The sequence below is a fragment of the Lissotriton helveticus genome, chromosome 3_1, assembly GCF_964261635.1.
Source record: "Lissotriton helveticus chromosome 3_1, aLisHel1.1, whole genome shotgun sequence".
NCBI classification, from domain to species: domain Eukaryota; kingdom Metazoa; phylum Chordata; class Amphibia; order Caudata; family Salamandridae; genus Lissotriton; species Lissotriton helveticus.
The window spans coordinates 1,943,733,888-1,943,754,217 of record NC_136061.1 but is presented as its reverse complement, the minus strand read 5'-3'; the positions used below and the strand labels follow the sequence as shown (position 1 = coordinate 1,943,754,217).

Sequence of the window (20,330 nt, the reverse complement as noted above, 5' to 3'; positions counted from 1 at the left end):
CTAAAAAGCCTTACTTCAGGTTCCAGGACCAAACTATCTTCATTTCACTGAATATCTGTCCGTCCTTTGTAGTTAAGAATAGTTCCTGAGGGAAAAACATGCCAGTAGTACTAAGTAACCTGAAATCTACTGTATCTGAAAGAAACAGGTTAGTATTAGATTCCTTACCTTACAATATCCCCAGTCAACAGGGCACCGAGACTGCTCTCCTGGTGGTAGTGGAAGAGTCTAGGAAAATCCTAGACGCTGGAGGCTGCACGGCCATCATTCTTTTAGATTTAAGCACGGCCTTCGATACGGTCAACCACAGACTGTTGATAAAAACGCTAAGGGAGGTGGGAATTGCTGGGACCATGCTTAATTGGCTGCAGTCATTTCTAGAAGACTGATACCTCGAAGTTTTTGAAGAAGGCATATGCTCAAAGCCCACACCTCTTAACTGTGGGGTCCCCCAGGGGTCTTCCCTGAGCCCCACACTTTTTCATATTTATTTGAGGCCTCTAGCGGAGGTGGTGGTACCTTTCGGGATCCAGATCATCACATATGCTCTGATGACACCCAGTTGGTTGTTTCTTTCAGCCAACAGTATCCTTCCAGCTCTGGTCTCGCCCTCTGTCTGGACAAAGTATCAAGGTGGATGGAAGATTCGTATTTGAAACTCAATGGATACAAAACTGAACTAATGCTCCTAGGGAATAAAGAAAAGACAAATCTTGGGCTACTCTGGTCTAGCTCGTTTGGTCCTGCCCCCTCTCCTAAAGACAGAATCAATGGTTTGGGTGTTTGGCTCGACCGGAACCTTGATTTTAAAGAGCAAGGGCAAAAAGTAGCTGCAAGTTGTTTTGGGATTCTACGAAAGGGCCATAAAGTGCTCCCACTACTCCCTTTTCAAGTAAGAAGAGTCCTTTCCCAGGCTCTTATCCTGTCCCGTCTTCACTGTGCTAATGCACTTTATCTTGGAGCCCCTTGCTCTTCGATACAAAAAGTACAAGTTGTTCAAAACTGCGCGGCGCGTATGATCATAAATATCCCAAAGCGCTTGTCAGCTAAACCAGCTTTGGCATTTCTACATTGGCTTCCCATCTGTGAGCGTATTCAGTTTAAGGCATTATGCATAGCCCATGGGGCACTTGCAGGCAAAGGATCCTTGGCTGTTCAGTCTCTTATCCATCTGTACCGCCCAAACAGAGCCCTAAGGTCGGGAACTAAATATTTATTGTCAACACCAAGAATAAAGAGAGCACAAAGTGTTGGCCGCCTTTTTTCCCATAATGTGGCTAAAATCTGGAACAGTCTGTCTTTGCAGATCCATGCCCAACCTAACTACCTGATCTTCTGGAGACAGATCAAAACACTACTTTTCCCGAAATGATCGGCTCACAGCTCGGTGTGTAAGCAGGCAATAGCGCGGGGATGCCTATCGCTAACCAGGCGCTTTAGAAATCTTCTTTCATTCATTCATTCTGTGACAGCATCTTTAGTGTGGTCACCATGACAAAGGAAGGTGGAAGAAAACATGCCTGCTGACATAACCAAAAACATCTTGTGTAATGCATTGAAAAAGCATGTATTAATTGCACATGAAGCCCATGATGATTTCTCCAACGATTTCCCGTCTGGTGTTGGGCAATAGTAAAAAAAAAAAAACATGTCAATCAATAAAAGAGGCCCACCTAAGATGGATATCTATAACAATAAGTCATGAACTTCAGTTTACTCACAATCTGGAATCTTACCCTGATAGTAAATGTAGAAAATTACCATCTTTTGCGTGGTGTACCCCCAGATTTTTGCCCATTCTGTTTTTCCTGACTATAAAACTCTGTGCACTTTAGCCCATCTGACCAGTAGTAAAAGTGCCCCTGCTCCTTCTTTCAACGTGACAAAATTGGCATATCGAACTTACCTATAAGTCCCTAGAATGCATTGTGTTATCCACTACAGTGACAGTGTAAAACATGGCTTCAGATCTACCTTTGAATGTAAAAACCTTTTGGCTCCATAAATCCTCAGAGGACTGAGACAAACCTGCCATGCCGATTCGAGTGGGGTGTGTTGCTGCTGGACTAGAGATTCCGGATTTTCCTCCTCTGAGCTTTTCCCCAGCAAAAAATCCAATTCAATTGAACCGTATGGAGAATGTATCCGAGCTCATGGAGCCACTACAGCTGGCTACAGTCTGTAGCCTTTCCCTGCTGGAAGAATCCAAGCTCCCAAAAAGTGACTAAGTGTGAACGAAGAAATTCTGATCAGACGAAGGTGCTTCCCATCAAAAATGACTTCACAGGGACTTCGTCGGACAGCTGTCTGACCTCAGGGACCCCTCTTCGGCTATGACTGGGCATTACCTACTTTCTGTACCTGAACTGAGCTCCATCGCAGTCCGACTCAAATCACGCGCTCATCCCGGCCTACTGTGACCAGTTGACCGTGGTTGGCACGTAAAGTTTTAGGTGCTATTTTTTATTTTGATCTTTAAACATCATATCTCCAGTTGCACTTATTCGATTTTTGTGATTTTGGTGTCATTTACTTTGTTAAAATGTACTCTATTTTTCTAAATTGGTTAGAATTGTTTCTTTTGTTGTGTTTTGACTTTATTGTTTTGGTACTACATAAGTACTTCATACATTGCCTTTAAGTTAATCCTGTCTTCTTCATACGTTAGCTACTAGGGGCTTGAACTCAAGTTAATATAGTGACTTTAGTGGCTCACCCGGAAGGATTGTGTTTATTGCTTAAGGTGGGTCATCGCCGCCCCTAACCGATATCCGTACAGTAATTAGCCCACTATCCGCAGACAGTCCTGCTTGACGTTACCTCCTTTGTCTGTGTCCTTACGTTAGACAGTGTGAAAGCAAATGTGTTGTGGGAAGCCAGTGGGAGAGAGGGGCAAGTAGTTGCTTGTGTGACACGCATGCACCTAGAGCTCCCACATACGTTTTTGTAACTTTGCTGAAATGTTGTAAGTTCCTCGCCTGTGGCATCCCTAGAGAACGGGAGAAGGTATTTTCTAAAGTTTTTGGAAACTCAATATTTTGTGCAGCTATTAAATGCCCGAGCAACCATAACTTATGGGAAAGCGGCGATTGTATGAGCCTGAAATGCTACAAAAACATAGCAAACACATGAGGGAGAAAGATACTTTTTCCATTTCCTCATTTTTCATTGCACATAAGGAATTTGTAGCTAAATTGTGGAACTAGAGTGTTTCCCTTTCTTACATTCTTTGAACCTAGATCTTAGATTGAACGTTCTTGTGCTGCGTGGTTAGGGAGTTCATAAAGTTGGAATGCATGGTGCATAGCGATTCCCAAAAATCATTGGGGGGAACTTCAAGGAAATAGTAGTACAGCTGAGGTCAAATGCTTCCATGATTGGTGGAACCATCCCACAGTATTTACTGGGACTGAGCAAAGATTTTTTTTAAAAGGACAAAGCTTTTATTCCAATTATTGGCGTCAAGTAGTTTAATTCATATATATAACAGAGGCCCAAAATGAGAAATGTGCAGTGCCTGTAGAAGTAATGTGGTTAACTATTTAAGACTACTTAGAGTTTGCAGGGAATACAAGACGCTTCTGGAGCTGCTGTTTTGCTGGTATGTTTGGCGTCACGAAATCTACACTTGTATTTAAACAGTTAATTGTTGCTCATAGGTACTTTCTGAAGCCTAGCCCATCTACAGAAAATATGCAGATTCTGGCATCTTCTTCCTGTCATGTAGGAAAGTCAGACGTGGCCTCTGTACCTTCTTCTGAATTCACCACCTCTATTAACATCCCTCAAGACAATTTACGATCAAACAGGTAAGTGCATCCAACAGTTAACAATTACGGATACAATGGTCATGTGATATGAGCAGTAAAATGTTAGTTTTTGTACAGTGTTAAAGGTTTTGCTATTTACTAATCTACTATTGAAAAAAAACTTAACATAAGATAAAAGAAATACAACCCAAATACCCACTTAAAATGATCCCCTTTAGTTAAATAACTTCTGCTCATAAGTGAAAAGGTAAAGAAAAACTCCAAATTGTCAAAAGTGAAGCAAACATAAAATTGTTAGCATAGTAGGGATTATGCATCTCATAGACAGTCAAAAAGGCAGACTGAATGTGCCTTCTGGCCATTAGTATATGTGGTCTAAAGTATAGCTTTAAGCTTGTGAAATATACTCCAACTTAGTACTGGGATGTGAAACCTCTTTTTGAAATGGAAGTGTTACAGATTATGGTTATACTCGGCCCTCCTCAGCACTTCTCATACCTAACCATACTACTTCCTTGCATCTTCTGCATACCGGTCTCAGTTCTGGTTTCCCACTGACAGATGTGGGCCCAGACATGCTTTGCAGTGTATTGTCTGCTTTTTCGACAAAGTGTAATTGAATCCACATGCATTTGGAGGTTTATTATTTCTCAAATGTACGACTCTGTTTCAAACTGCACACCGCATGAAACACTGTGTAGGTAACCTCCACAATACCCATTTCAACCTGTCAGAGGCAGCCATCTAGCTAGGTCATGTCTGTTTTGAACTACTGATATTGCCCCTCCGCCCCTGTGGGCCACCTGTTCACAGTTGTGTGACAAACACTGCAGGGAGACCTAACTTCATTAAAGGGTATTCAGAGGACTGCAGTTATCAAAGGCCATCTGTACTACCTAAAAAGCCTTACTTCAGGTTCCAGGACCAAACTATCTTCATTTCACTGAATATCTGTCCGTCCTTTGTAGTTAAGAATAGTTCCTGAGGGAAAAACATGCCAGTAGTACTAAGTAACCTGAAATCTACTGTATCTGAAAGAAACAGGTTAGTATTAGATTCCTTACCTTACAATATCCCCAGTCAGACTGGATCCGGAAACTTTTGCGCAGCAGTACCCTTGCGCGTCGGTAGGCGTCGTCTGCGGCTCCGCATCCGTCGTTGGTGCCGGGATGACGTCGCCGGAGTACTTAGACGCCGCCCTCGCGCTTTGACGTCAGTTCCTATTTTTTCCGCGCCAGCAAGCGAGGATCCAGGAACAGGTCATTTTTGACTAAAGTTTTGATCTTTTTGATAATTTTTTTCTCGAAGTCGAACGACTCCGACGGTGCCGGTAGGGATGCCCGGGTTTAAGCCCTGCGTCGACTGCAACTGACTGATGTCGGTTACCGACCCCCATCGCCGGTGTCTTCATTGCCTGGGGCCCGACCACGATGACAAGTCATGCCCCGAGCCGTTCGAGGTCCCGGTCCGGAAGGAGGTCGAGGGACCGGTCGTGGGGCCAGAGTCCTCACGGCTCGGAGGATCGACACCACTCCTCGAGCTCCAAGTCCTCAGGTAAGAGTCACAAGAAGTCGAAGAGGCGACATCGCTCTTCCGACTCTCCCCGATGCTCGCGCGACACAGCCGGAGGTTGGGGTGACACCGCCCAATGCGGCTCCGTCGGAGCCGCAGGCGTAGCGGCCTTCTTCATACCCGCCGGTCCCTGGGCAGAACGCGACGCCTTCCTCACGGCCATGAGGTCACTCACTCCATTGGGTTCCGCGGCGCCTTCGGGCCCAGCGGCCCCGACTGGAAGCCCAAGCGGGCCGGGCGATTCGGCCCCGGTGCCGTCGGCGACTTCGGTCCCGACGCCGCAGGGCTCCGCCAGATCCAGGTCGTCGCCGGTTGACCTTACGACTTCGCCGGCTCCTAGGGTGTCGCCCCCAGCACCGACCACGATCGACACCGTCCCTAGTACCCCCCTCGGTCTGGTTCCGACGCCGGAGCGGCGACACTTGACGCCGCTTTCGACGCCGATGGGAGATTTTTTCTTCTATGATCCGGCCCCATCATTTGACCCTGAGTACCAGGAGATGGGTGGCGAGGCGGATTGGGAGGGGTCGGAGGACCCTCTGGCACATGAGTGCCAGTCTTATCAGGACTGGGCAGGTGAGCTAGGGGACGCCAGTGGTCTGGACACTTTGCCAGACACTGGTTTGGTCTCCCCTCCTACCGTGGCTACGGAGGAGGGGGCAGCCTATAGTGTGGTGTTGACGCGGGCGGCCAAGGCCTTATCCCTTGAACTCCCCGTCGCGGCCGAGAAGTCTAACCTCCTCACTGAGGTCCTTAAACCGCAAGCAAGCTCTTCAGAGCCTCTGTTGCCGTTTAATGAGGCCTTGTCTGATGTTCTTCTGGGCACCTGGTCCAGGCTAGCTACAGGTCCTCCTGTAGATAGGAACGTGGCCAGACGCCACCGCCCGGCCTCGGGCGACCCTTGCTTCCTGTCCACCCACCCCACTCCTGAGAGCCTGGTCATACAGGCCTCTAACTCCCAGACCGCATTCCCGATGGCTCCCCCAGATTGGGAATCCAATAGGTACGAACAATATGGCAAGAAGATGTTCTCCTCACTGAGTTTGGGGTTGCGGTCAGTTAACACCACGTGCCTCTTGGGCCGTTATACCCACTCTCTGTGGGACATGGTCACGGACGTGCTGCCACAATGTCCGGAGGAGGCCCGGTCTAAACTCGCCCAAGCCCTTGAATTGCGGACTGGATACCACAGACTCGCTGGGTAGAGCGATGGCAACGACAGTAGCGATTCGTCGCCACGCCTGGCTGAGGTCTGCCAACTTTTCGGCTGATGTCCAAAACACCCTTATGGACATGCCGTTTGATGGCCGTCGTCTCTTTGGCGACAAGGCAGACAGTGCGCTTGAGCACTTTAAGACTCCAGGGCTACGGCCAAGTCCTTGGGCCTGTCGGCCCTGCGCCAGCAATCTGCTGCCTTTCGCCCCTTTCGTGGCCAAGGAAGGGGCGCCCCCACATGTCCTGCCAGCCACGGGCCGCAGACTAACATCCAGTGCGGTGGCGGATGTGGTAACCGCTGTGGCGGTGCCCGGGGACAACGGCGTGGCCAGTCCACACCCACCCCCGCATCATCCGCCTCAAAGCCTTCCTAGTCCGAGCTTTCAGGCCCACAAGACGCCAGTGGGGGGCAGGGTTTGCCATCACCTCTTCCACTGGCGCGACATCACATCGGGCAGGTGGGTGCTGCAAATCGTCCGAAGGGGCTACTCCCTCCCCTTCGAGGCGACCCCTCCAGCCATGCAACCGCAGTACCACCGCGTGTCGGGGATCACTTGAATCTTCTGCGAGAGGAGGTTACGGCCCTCTTGGCCAAGGGGGCCATCGAGCGCGTTCCTGGGCCAGAAGTAGGGTGTGGTTGTTACTCCCACTACTTTCTAGTTCCCAAGAAGGGCAAAGGGGGCCTACGCCCTATCTTGGACCTGCGGAACGTCAACGGCTCTCTCCAGTAGGAGAGGTTCAAGATGCTGACACTGGCTCAGGTCTTAGCTGCCCTGGACCCAGGAGACTGGATGGTAGCGTTGGACTTGCATGACGCTTATTTCCACATCCCCGTCCTGCCGGCCCACCGGCGCTACCTGCGGTTCACGGTAGGCCACGAGCACTTTCAGTTTACCAGGCTCCCCTTCGGCCTTACCAGCGCCCCACGGGTGTTCACTAAAGTGATGGCGGGGGTTGCAGCTCATCTGCGCAGGTTAGGGGTTTTAGTCTTCCCCTACCTCGACGACTGGTTGTTGAAGGCGGGCTCGCCCCAGACAGTCGTCAGCCACCTTCAGACTACGGCCAACCTCCTGCACCTGCTGGCGTTCTCCATCAATGTGCCGAAGTTGCACCTGTGTCCCTCTCAGAAGCTCCTCTTCATCGGAGCGGTTCTAGACTCTGCGCAGTTTCGGGTCTATCCTCCCGAACAGCGGGTTCGGGATATTCAGGCTCTGATTCCGATCTTTCAGCCTTTATCCCGAGTCTCGATCATGTTGGCGCTGCGGCTTCTGGGGCTGATGGCCTCCTGCATCCTTCTGGTGCATCACGCCAGGTGGCGGATGCGGGCAGTGGGACCTGAAGTTTCAGTGGGCCCAGCATCAGGGCAACTTGTCCGACCATGTCTTGATCTCGGAGGGCACTGCAAGACAGTTGCAGTGGTGGCTCACGGACCGCGATTGGGTCAGCGGCAGATCCCTCTCCCTACCCCAACCGGAGCACGTAGTTGTGACGGACGTGTCCCTCCAGGGCTGGGGAGGCCACATGGGAGAGGCGGAGATCAGAGGCCTCTGGTCTCCGGCGGAGTCCCAGCTCCATATCAACCTTCTGGAGCTGCGGGCGATCTGACTTGCACTGAAGGCATTCCTCCCCTCTGTCCGGGGGAGTATGGTGCAGGTGTTCATGGACAACACCACCGCCATGTTGTACTGCAACAAACAGGGCGGGGTGGGGTCGTGGACCCTATGTCAGGAGGCTCTGCGCCTCTGGTAGTGGCTGGAACATCAGGGCGTGACCCTGGTGGTTCAACAGCTGGCAGGTTCCCTGAACGCCAGGGCGGACGAACTCTGCCGTCGGTGCATGATGGATCACAACTGGCGTCTGAACTCGGACGTGGCGCAAGGCCTCTTTCAGCAGTGGGGAGAGCCTTGGTTAGATCTATTCGCCACAGAAGAGAACGCGCAATGACATCAGTTCTGCGCGTTGGAATTTCCAAGGCGGCACTCGCTCGGAGATGCTTTTCGTTGCGAGTGGAGTTGCGGTCTGTTGTACGCCTTTCCCCCTATACCACTTCTGCCCAGAGTGCTGAAGAAGATCAGGCGCGACCGGGCCCAAGTCATTCTTGTGGCTCCGGACTGGGCACGGAGGTTCTGGTATCCCGAGCTACTCAGCATGTCTGTCGATCCCCCGATTTGTCTGCTCCTTCAGGAGGGCCTTCTGTCGCAGCAGCAGGGGACGGTCCTCCACCCGAACCTGTCCAGTCTCCACTTACATGCGTGGAGATTGAGCGGCAGCAGTTGAGGCCATTTGACTTGCCTCCTGAAGTCTGTAATGTCATTCTGGCAGCCAGGCGTCCCTCCACAAAATCGGTATACGCCTGCAGGTGGAACAAATTTGTGGCATGGTGCACAGCAAAGGCTGTGGGATCTCCTTACTGCCCCTCTTTCAGAGGTTCTCCTCTTTCTTCTTTCTCTTGCCCCGCAGGGCTCTGTTCTGGGCACTCTGAAGGGCTACCTCTCGGCCATTTCCGCCTTCTTAAGGCTACCTGATCAGCCCTCTTTGTTCAAGTCCCCGGTTGTAAATAGGTTTTTGAAGGGCATCACTCATATGTTTCCTCCAGTTCCTCTCATGATGCCTCAGTGGGACTTGAACCTTGTTCTCACTTTTCTGATGTGCGCTCCCTTTGAGCCACTTCATAACTGTCTTCTTCGTCTCCTTACTCTGAAGACCGCTTTCCTGGTTGCCATCACCTCTGCCAGGAGAGTGAGTGAGCTCCAGGCCCTTTCTTCTCGGCCTCCTTTCCTTTCAGTCCATCCGGACAAAGTTGTGTTGCGGACGCGACCTTCTTTCCTGCCCAAGGTAGTCACAGCCTTCCACATCGGGCAGTCCATCACTTTGCCCACCTTCTTTCCGCCTCCGCATCCCTCGAAAGAGGAAGAGAGGCTCCACCGTCTGGACCCAAAACGTGCGCTCTCATTTCGTTTGGATCGCACACGCCAGTTCCGGGTGGATGACCAACTCTTTTTTGGTTACGTGGGCGCTAAGAAGGGACGGGCGGTGCACAAACGAACCATTTCTCGATGGGTCGTCTTGTGCATCAAGGCTAGTTACTCTTTGGCTCAAACGGAGCCTCCTGTGGGGCTTCGTGCCCATTCCACACGGGCCACGGCGGGTCCTACTGCCCTGGGCCGGGGAGTCCCCTTGCAGGACATCTGCCAGGCAGCTACGTAGGCCTCGCTTCACACATTCGCAAGACACTACTGCCTGGACAGCCAAGTCCGGAGAGATGGCTTTTTCGGCTGTTCTGTTCTCCAGGACTTTGTGGTGTGATCATTGGTTCGCAGACCCACCACCGGGGTGGGTATTGCTGGGGTATCTATTCTAAGGTAAGGAATCTAATACTAACCTGTTTTTTTCAGATGCACAAGTTACTTACCTTCGGTAACGATATATCTGTAAGAAACAGTAGTTAGTATTAGATTCTTTACCGCCCCACCCATCCTCCCCGTTCTGCGAACCGATATCTAGGGTTAAGTCATCCCCTTTCAGGCCCTAGGTTTTATGGCACCAGTGTTGGTTTTTGTCATGGCTCTGCGTTTTCTGGCGCGGAAAAGCTGTGTATAAGAACTGACGTCAGCGAGCGAGGGCGGCGTCTAAGTACTCCGGCGACGTCATCACGGCGCGAACGGCGCCGACGACGGACGCGGAGCCGCGCCTACCGACGCGCAAGGGTACTGCTACGCAAAAGTTTCCAGATCCAGTCTGACGCCTGGGGATATTCTAAGGAAAGGAATCTAATACTAACTACTGTTTCTTACAGATATATCGTTACCTAAGGTAAGTAACTTGTGCTTCTAGACTACTTGGTTACTGTAGGTCCATTCCGTACAGTTGTGAAGAGGCATAATTACCTGGTCTTTGTCCCCTTCAGAGAGCAGCATGGGAAAGAAGTTGGTCCTTAAAACTCAGATTCAAAGTTACTGAAATTCTGCAAGACGATTTCCTTTTGAAACATACAATGCTCACAAGTGGATGCTGCGAAATACTTTATGTACTGGCAGCATACCCGGGTTGGTACGCGATCGGTCAGGAACCTTAGAGATATAATTGGATATTAAGGTCCTCAAAACCAGAGCAGAACTTCCCCTACCAGTCTGTATTTTTGCCAGCCAGCCCAGGTTAACATAGTGCCCTACTCAGAAGTTGTTTTCTGATAGATACATCTGCCGTGTGGATTCCTCACCTTGTGAATATCCCCTTGCGTCAGCAACATTCGGAAATTCTTTTTGTAGCTTCGCGCCGACGTGGATCCGGACGTCATAGAGGCACGGCATCGCACGCGACCTCGCTGACGTCACCGGCGCCTATAACAGGCCCACGCCGGCGTGATGACATCAGTTCCCTTTTTTCCGCGTCGTCGACGCTAACGGTTTTCAGGGATCGTGTAGTAGCTTACAGTAACTTTGTTACTATTTCTTCGTAATTGTGTCTTTCTTACATTCTCTTCGAGATGTCGTCGAAGAAGACGGGATTTAAAGCCTGTGGTGAATGTGGCAAGACCATGTCAATCACCGACCCCCACGAATGCTGTGTATGGTGTTTGAGTTCGGACCACGATGTCGAGGACTGTTCCTGCTGTAAGAAGATGACTCCAAAAGCCTTAAGAGAGAGGGAGACAAAGCTCCTTATGGCGAAACTCAAGAGCAAAAAAACTAAGAAGTCGTCAAAATCTCGATCTCGTCGGTCGAGGTCGAGGTCTCGTTCGAGGTCACACTCGGAGTCATCGTCAGCACACGCTTCGAAGTCATCGAAGAAGAAACACAGAAGGAAGTCCCATGAGTCACGTCATCACTCTGGGAAGGACTCTAGCTCGAAACCGAAGTCCCAGATCAAGCTCGTGTGTAAAGAAGTGGAGGTTTCGGAGTCGGAACATGAAGAGGCTGTGCATCCAGTTTCACCCGAGCCTCAGGAACAGGTCCAATCTCCGATTCCATCAAATCCTTCTGGTCAGGAGGATGAAGGTGAGGAGCAGGGGGCTGGTGGAGCCGTAGTTCCGGCACCCGATGCTTCATCGACTCCGGCTCCGGCGCCCGAAGAAGAGGTCGACGTCGTATCGACTCCGCCTCCCCGGGAACATCCGAGAGGTCCGTATCCTGAGTTTCCGACTCCAGGTCAGGATCCTTCCCAGTTCCTAAACGCCATGTATGGTGTATATTCAAGAGCAATGTTCCCGTCTGGTGCACCTGTTGGTCCCACGGGTCCTATGGCCTTTAACCTAGGGGTTCCGCAGGCTTATGCCCCTGCACCCTTCATGCCCTTTATGCCGGCTCTACCACCGCATTGGCATTTTCCGACACCACCGGTGTCGTCGACGCCGAAGCGCACGACGCCGGCTCCATCGACGCCGATCCCATCGACGCCGATACCCGTGACTCCGAGGCAGGATTCTGTCCGACCTCGTGTCGAGAAGCCTCGTCCGACGTCGGGTTCGACGCCGGCAGCGACCCCGTCGGAGTCGATTCCGAATCCTTTAACTTCGATTGTGAAAGAAAGGTCTCGGAGAAAGGCCCAGAGACTTTTAGAAGAGGAAAAATATGGGTATTCTGACACTGAGGAAGGAGAATTACAGGATTCTGAGGATCCATTTGATGAGTTGGGTGAAGCCAGTGGTCTTGAACTGTCACCTGAATGGGAGTTGGCTTCTGTATCGAATGCTCCATCTAAGGATGTGGTGCCTTACCACACTGTGATTAAGAAGGCAGCAAGTTTACTAAATATAACTCTGCCTACAGCTGATTATAAACCCAATATTTTAACTGAGGTACTTCATTCACCCTCATCTGTGATCGAGCCTATGTTACCATTCAACGAGGCGTTGTCTGAACCTGTCTATGAGGTCTGGAAGAAACCCTTGTCTGCTCCAGCGGTTTCTAGAACGGTGGCGAGAAGATATAGAGCTGCACCGGATGACCCTGCATTTTTAACAACGCATCCTCTTCCTGAGAGTTTGGTAGTGCAGGCTGCCTGTTCTAAAACATCTGCTGGGGCATTTCCACAGGTTCCTGGAGACAAGGAATCCAGGAAACAGGACCAAAATGCTAAAAAGGTTTTTTCATCAGCCAGCATGGCATTGAAATCAACCAATGCTACGTGTTTGATGGGGAGATATATCCATGCTTTGATGGACTCTGTCAAACAACTCATTCCAAAGGTTCCTGAGGATGACAGGAAGGATTTTCAAGAAGTAATCTCGGACACCCAAGCAGCTGCGAGACAGGTCATCCAGAGTGGTTTGGACACTGCAGACTCGGTGGCAAGAGTCATGGGTTCCTCTGTGGCTACTAGGAGAGCTGCTTGGCTCAAATCTTCAGAGTTTTCTGCTGATGTCCAGTCTGCTTTAATGGACTTACCCTTTGATGGTTCAGGTCTGTTTGGAAAGAAAGCTGATACTGCCTTGGAACGTTTTAAGGACAGTAGGGCCACTGCAAAATCTTTAGGCCTTCAATCCAGAGGTACTACCGGAAGACGCTTCAGAGGATTTGGCCGATCTTCCTTTCGATCTTACAGATCATTCCAGCAGCAGCAGCCTCAGCAGCAGCAGCAGAACACGCTGTACAAGTCGTACAGAGGCAGACAAAGATCCCGTCCTAGAGGTCGTCAAGCTTCCTCCTCCTCCTCCTCCTCTCCTTCCCAACCCCCGGCCAACGCAGCAAAGCAGCCCTAGATCCGCCATTCCGGATCATGTGGGCCCAGTAGGGGGTCGGCTTACTCATTTTCTACAAGATTGGGAATTGATAACATCGGATCTTTGGGTTCTCAATCTTGTAGAGAATGGGTATGCTCTTCCTTTCCAGGAATTCCCTCCCAATTACCCTCCTTGTCAGGGTTATTGTTCAGAAGACCACCTGCTTCTCTTGCAGGAAGAAGTCCTGGCATTATTTCGAAAGGGTGCAATAGAGGTGGTTCCAGAGCAGGAAAGGGGTCAGGGGTGCTACTCCCGGTATTTCCTGATCCCCAAGAAAGATGGCAGACTTCGGCCAATCCTGGACCTCAGGATTTTGAACCTTTACCTGAAGCAGGAAAAGTTCAAAATGCTCACTCTTGCACAGGTTCTTCAGGCGCTGTTGGAAGAGGACTGGATGGTGTCGATCGACTTACAAGATGCGTATTTTCATATTCCCATCTTGAAGTCTCACAGGAAGTATCTCCGTTTCACAGTTGGGTCACAGCATTACCAGTTTGTGGTCCTTCCGTTTGGCCTTACTACTGCACCTCGAGTCTTCACCAAGGGGATGGCAGTGGTGGCAGCTCATCTCAGGAGAACGGGGATTCATGTATTTCCGTATCTAGACGACTGGCTGATCAAAGCGGAGTCGCCAGAGAAGGTGCTCCATCATCTGCAAGAGACAACTCAGTTGTTGCACAGGTTGGGTTTTTCGATAAATGTACCCAAGTCTCACCTGGTGCCCTCACAGCGCAACCTGTTCATAGGTGCGGTACTGGACACAACCGTATGTCGTGCATTCCCTCCCTTTCAAAGAATTCGCGACATACGGGAGATGATTCCTTTATTTTACAATGGAGCGGTCGTTCCAGTCCTGAAGGTCCTTCGCCTACTCGGTCTGATGGCTTCATGCATTCTGTTGGTCAACCATGCACGCTGGCACATGAAGGCACTCCAGTGGTGCCTCCGCAGGCAGTGGTATCAGCACAACGGAGATCTCGGGGAGTCAGTGAGGATCTCCAGGGAAGCTGCAGCGGATCTGTCTTGGTGGAGCGTGGAAGGCAATCTGTCACAAGGAAAGCCTTTTCAACTTCCTCCAGCGGTGGCCACAGTGATAACGGATGCATCCACTCTCGGGTGGGGTGCTCATCTGGGAGACCTGGAGGTCAAGGGTCTTTGGTCTCCAGAGGAAAGGTTGCTTCACATCAACCTTCTAGAATTGCGGGCGATACGTTTGGCGCTCAAGGCCTTCCTCCCTTCCCTTCGCGGTCAGTCAGTCCAGGTCCTGACGGACAACACGACCGCGATGTGGTACATCAACAAGCAGGGAGGAGTGGGGTCGCAGTGTCTCTGCAGAGAGGCTCAGCGTCTCTGGTCCTGGGTTCAGGACCATCAGATTTGTCTGATGGCAAATCATCTGGCCGGGGTTCTGAACGTTCGTGCAGACAGTCTCAGTCGGCAGTTCTCTGCCGATCACGAGTGGAGGCTTCACCCGGAGGTGGTTCACGACATCTTTCAGATGTGGGGGACACCTCGGGTGGACCTGTTCGCCACTCACGAGAATGCTCACTGCCTGTCATTCTGCAGTCTCCAGTATCCGATGCAGGGAGCCTTGGGGGACGCGTTTCAGTTGAGTTGGGACTCACAGCTCCTTTACGCGTTTCCTCCCATACCCTTGATCAATCAATCAATCAATCAATCAAGTCATTTGTAGAGCGCACTACTCACCCGTAGGGTCTCAAGGCGCTGGGAGGGGGGGGGGGGTGCCGCTACTGCTCGAACAGCCAGGTCTTGAGCTTCTTCCTGAAGGAGAGGTGGTCTTGGGTCAGGCGCAGATTGGTCGGAAGTGAGTTCCAGGTCTTGGCTGCCAGGTAGGAGAAGGATCTTCCTCCTGTTGTCGCTCTTCGGATGCGGGGGACGGCGGCGAGGGCGTGGTTGGTTGATCTGAGGAGGCGCTTGGGAGTGTAGAAGCTGATCCGGTTGTTGAGGTAGCTCGGGCCTTGGTCGTGTAGGGCTTTGTGCGCGTGGGTGAGGAGCCGGAAGGTGATTCTCTTGTTGACCGGGAGCCAGTGCAGATCTCTCAGGTGTCCGGTGATGTGGCTGCGTCGGGGGATGTCGAGGATGAGTCTCGCCGAGGCGTTCTGGATCCGCTGGAGTCTCTTCTGGAGTTTGGCCGTGGTTCCGGCGTAGAGGGCGTTGCCGTAGTCCAGTCGGCTGGTGACGAGGGCTTGGGTGACCGTCTTCCTCGTCTCGGTGGGGATCCACCGGAAGATCTTACGTAGCATGCGCAGGATGTTGAAGCATGACGAGGAGACGGCGTTGACTTGTCTGGTCATGGAGAGGGAGGAGTCCAGGATGAAGCCCAGGTTGCGTGCGTGGTCCGTCGGTTTGGGTGCGGTGCCCAGGGCGGGGGGCCACCAGGAGTCGTCCCAGGCGGAGGGCGTGGAGCCCAGGATGAGGACCTCCGTCTTGTCTGAGTTCAGTTTCAGGCGGCTGGTCGTCATCCATTCGGCTACGTCTCTCATCCCTTCGTGCAGGTTGGCTCTGGCGGTGACGGGGTCGTTGGTCAGGGAGAGGATCAGCTGGGTGTCGTCGGCGTAGGAGATGATGTTCAGGTTGTGTTGGCGTGCGATGGCCGCGAGGGGGCTCATGTAGACGTTGAAGAGGGTTGGGCTCAGCGAGGATCCTTGGGGTACGCCGCAGATGACTTTGGTGGCCTCTGATTTGTACGGTGGTAGGCGGACTCTTTGTGTTCTTCCGCCGAGGAAGGAGGTGATCCATTCCAGTGCCTTCTCCTGGACTCCGATGTTGCTGAGGCGCTGTACTAGGGTGCGGTGGCAGACAGTGTCGAAAGCCGCGGAGAGGTCCAGGAGGATGAGGGCCGCTGTTTCTCCGTTGTCCATCAGAGTTCGAAGGTCGTCGGTGGCGGCGATGAGGGCGGTCTCCGTGCTGTGGTTCGCTCGGAAGCCGGACTGTGAGGGGTCGAGGGATCCATTCGTCTCGAGGAAGGCGGCCAGCTGTTTGTTGACGATCTTCTCGATGACTTTGGCCGGGAACGGGAGGAGCGAGATGGGACGGTAGTTCTTGAGGTCGGTGGGGTCTGCTGTGGGTTTCTTGAGGAGAGCGCTGATTTCGGCGTGCTTCCAGCTCTCAGGGAAGGTGGCGGAGTCGAAGGAGGTGTTGATGATGTCCCGCAGGTGGGGTGCGAGGACAGCGTCGGCCTTGTTGAAGACGTGGTGAGGGCAGGGGTCAGTCGGAGATCCGGAATGGATGGAGTTCATGGTGCGGATGGTGTCTTCGGTGCTGATCGGGGTCCAGGTGCGGAGGGTGGTGGATGGTGGAGTCGTTGCGGTTGTGGCTTGCGTTGGTTGGTTGTTGAAGCTGTTGTGTATGTCCGAGATTTTGTTGTGGAAGTAGGACGCGAGGGAGTTGCAGAGGTCTTGCGACGGGGTGATGTCGTTGTTTCCGGCGTTGGGGTTGGAGAGCTCTTTCACGATGTTGAAGAGTTCCTTGCAGTTGTGTGCGTTGTTGTCCAGCCGGTCCTTGTATGCGTTTTTCTTGGTGGCGCGGATCAGTTGGTGGTGTTTCCGGGTGGCGAGTTTGAGGGTGGCCATGTTGTCCGTCGTTGGTTCCCTTCTCCAGGCTTTCTCGAGGGCTCGACAGTTCTTCTTGGAGCACTTGAGTTCGTCGGTGAACCATGGTGTTTTTCTGCTGCAGGATCTGCTGGGCGGGGTCCTCAGAGGGGCGAGTTCGTCCGCGCAGTTGCTGATCCACTTCGTGAGGTTGTCGGCGGCCTGGCTGGGGTTCGCTGAGTTGGCGGGAGGGTGCTGGCTCAGGGAGGCGGTGAGCTGGTCGGCTGTGATCTTGTTCCAGCTTCTTCGAGCAACCTGTTGCTGGAGGTGGTGGATCGTCGTTCTTCTGAAGGTGAAGTGGACGCAGCTGTGGTCCGTCCAGTGGAGTCCTGTTGCGTGGCTGAAGGTGACGTCTTTGCTGGAAGAGAAGACGGCGTCGAGTGTGTGTCCGGCGAGGTGGGTGGGGGTGGTCACCAGTTGCTTGAGTCCGAGGTTGTCGAGGTTGTCGAGCAGGGTGGTGGTGTTGCGGTCGTTGTTGTTCTCCAGGTGGAAGTTGAGGTCCCCCAGGAGGATGTAGTCGGCGGAGGGGAGAGCGTGTGGGCTGACGAAGTCGGCGATGTCCTCGCTGAATCGTGTGCGTGGTCCCGGGGGTCGGTAGATCAGGGTGCCTCTGAGGGTGGTCTTCGGGTTGGTGTGGATCTGGAAGTGCAGGTGTTCAGCGGTGGTGAGGGTGTCGTCGGTGTTGGTCGTGATGCGGATGGTGTCTCTGTGGATGATGGCGATGCCTCCTCCGGTCTGGTTGTCGCGGTCCCTCCGGGTGATTTTGTAGCCTTCTGGGATGGCGATGGCGATGTCTGGGGCTGAGGAGGCGTTCATCCAGGTCTCGGTGAGGAAGGCAACGTCGGGGGCGGTGGTGTCGAGCAGGTTCCAGAGTTCTACGGCGTGTCTGTGGACGGAGCGGGTGTTGAGCAGGATGCACTTGAGGTGGGTGCTGCTGGAGTTCGGCTTGGCGGGTGCAGGGAAGGTCCGGACGCAGGTGAACTTGCAGGCGAGGCAACTGAAGGGTCCGTGGGTGTGCTTCGGGGCAGCTCGGTGACATCCTGGGATGTGGCCGGTGTTGAGTGCGACGAGGTCGGAGGCGCTGTAGGATCGTCGGGTCGGCTTCCGTCGGTGGGGGCCAGGGGTCCTGGCACTGGGCGCGGTCCAGGCGCGGACGGGCGCAGACGGGCTTACCTTTGGCGCGCCTTCGGCGCACAATCGGCGCGCCCGCTGCGCGTCAACGCTGCGCGTTTGCACGGTCGCCATTTAAGGCGAAGTGCGCGGGTGGGCGGGGCAGCTGGGAGGCGGGAGCGGGGAGGGAAACAGAAGAAAAAAGGGGCGGGGCTAAGGCGGTGGCGGGAAGCGGGAGCGGGGGGCGGCGAGATGGGCAGATGCGAAGACCAGCACAAATGCGGGCCAAAAAACGGGGAAAAGGCAGAGAAACACGAGGCAAACAGGCACAAATGCAGGCAAAAAGCGGGGAAAATACAGAGAAACACGAGGCAAACAAGCACAAATGCAGGCAAAAAACGGGGAAAAATACAGAGAAACACGAGGCAAACAAGCACAAATGTAGGCAAAAAACGGGGAAAAATACAGAGAAACACGAGGCAAACAAGCACAAATGCAGGCAAAAAACGGGGAAAAATACAGAGAAACACGAGGCAAACAAGCACAAATGTAGGCAAAAAACGGGGAAAACCAATGAGAGCGCTCAGGGCGGCAGCGAGGCCGGCGCTGAGACAGAGGCAGGCACTGGGGGCACACGCAGCAGCTGGTGGCCGTGCGGCGCGGGGGTGTCCCACAAGTGGGTCACCCCCTGATTCCTCGGGTTCTGAGGAAGATTCGCCAAGACCGGGCCCAAGTCATATTGATCGCCCCGGATTGGCCAAGAAGGGTGTGGTACTCAGACCTTCTCCACCTCTCCTCTCACCCGCCGCTCCGTCTCCCTTACAGGGCAGATCTCCTCTCTCAGATGGAGGGGCAGGTTCTACACCCCCACCTCCAGACCTTACACCTTCATGCCTGGAGATTGTGCGGGGCAACCTGATTTCTTTTTCTCTCCCTCACGATGTGGTGGATGTCATTTTGTCGGCCAGGCGTGACTCCACTAAGTCCATCTATTCTTATAGGTGGTCTAAATTTGTTGTTTGGTGCAGGGAGAAGTCTATAGACCCTTTGAGGTCCCATTTATCTGATGTGCTCCAGTTTGCCCTTTCCCTGGCCCAGCAGGGGCTTGCTGTTGCCACGGTGAAGGGATATCTGTCTGCGCTGTCGGCATTTATCTGTATGCCTGACCAGCCTTCTCTTTTTAAGTCTCCCATTGTTTTAAGGTTTCTGAAGGGCCTTACTAATAGGTTCCCTCCTACACCCTTTGTTGTGCCTCAGTGGGATTTGAACCTAGTTTTGACATTTTTGATGGGTGCTCCCTTTGAGCCTCTTCACAAGTGTCCCATGAGGCTTCTGACTTTGAAAACGGTTTTTCTCGTTGCAATAACCTCAGCAAGGAGGGTAAGTGAGCTTCAAGCTCTTAGTTCCAAGCCCCCATTCCTGACCATTCATGCTGAACGAATGGTTCTTAGGACCAGGGCTGCTTTTCTGCCTAAGGTGGTGACTCCTTTCCACCTTGGTCAATCCATTACCCTTCCTACCTTTTATCCTCCCCCTCACCCTTCCAAGGAGGAGGAGAGATTACACCGTCTTGACCCCAAGAGGGCGGTGTCTTTTTACTTGGACAGGACAAAAGACTGTCGAGTGGACGACCAGCTCTTCGTTGGCTTTGCTGGCTGCAAGAAAGGAAGAGCGGTCCATAAGAGGACTCTGTCGAGGTGGATCGTGCTCTGCATTAAGATCTGCTACTCTTTGGCTGGTAAGGACCCTCCAGAGGGTATTAGAGCACATTCGACTAGAGCAAAGTCTGCATCATCTGCTTTGTCTAGAGGTGTACCTGTTGAGGACATTTGCAGAGCCGCGACTTGGGCCTCCCTCCACACTTTCGCGAAGCACTACTGCTTGGATACCGAGGTGAGGAGGGACGGCCATTTCGCTCGCTCTGTCCTCCAAGATTTCTTGGTATAGCAGAGTGGACACCCTCCTCCGGGAGTGGGGACTGCTGTGGGACTCTATTCACAAGGTGAGGAATCCACACGGCAGATGTATCTATCAGAAGAACAAGTTACTTACCTTCGGTAACGCTTTTTCTGGTAGATACTATATCTGCCTGTGGATTCCTCACTGACCCACCCGCCTCCCCGTTGTCCACTCTTCTATGCCAGAGTTTCTATGATGTGTTATTTTATTGTCATGGAAATGTTTATTTCAAATGTTATTGCATTTGCTTCACACTGTGTGTGTTACCTTGTTTCTATACTACGTATACTGTGTATATTTCTACTATCATCGGTCCGTCCGTGTGCCTCGATGGCACGGAAAAAAGGGCGGAACTGATGTCATCACGCCGGC

General features: G+C 52.6%; 1 protein-coding gene across 5 annotated transcripts in view; it reads left to right on the top strand.

Annotated features, from left to right (window-relative positions):
* DENND4A (DENN domain containing 4A) overlaps positions 1 to 20,330 on the top strand; it is a 587,116-nt gene that overhangs the window by 521,540 nt on the left and 45,246 nt on the right. For all 5 annotated transcript variants that reach the window (XM_078683021.1, XM_078683023.1, XM_078683019.1 and 2 more), the window contains one exon: positions 3,660 to 3,809. In XM_078683021.1, coding sequence (XP_078539147.1) covers positions 3,660 to 3,809 — 150 coding nt within the window. The remainder of the gene's footprint in view (positions 1 to 3,659; positions 3,810 to 20,330) is intronic.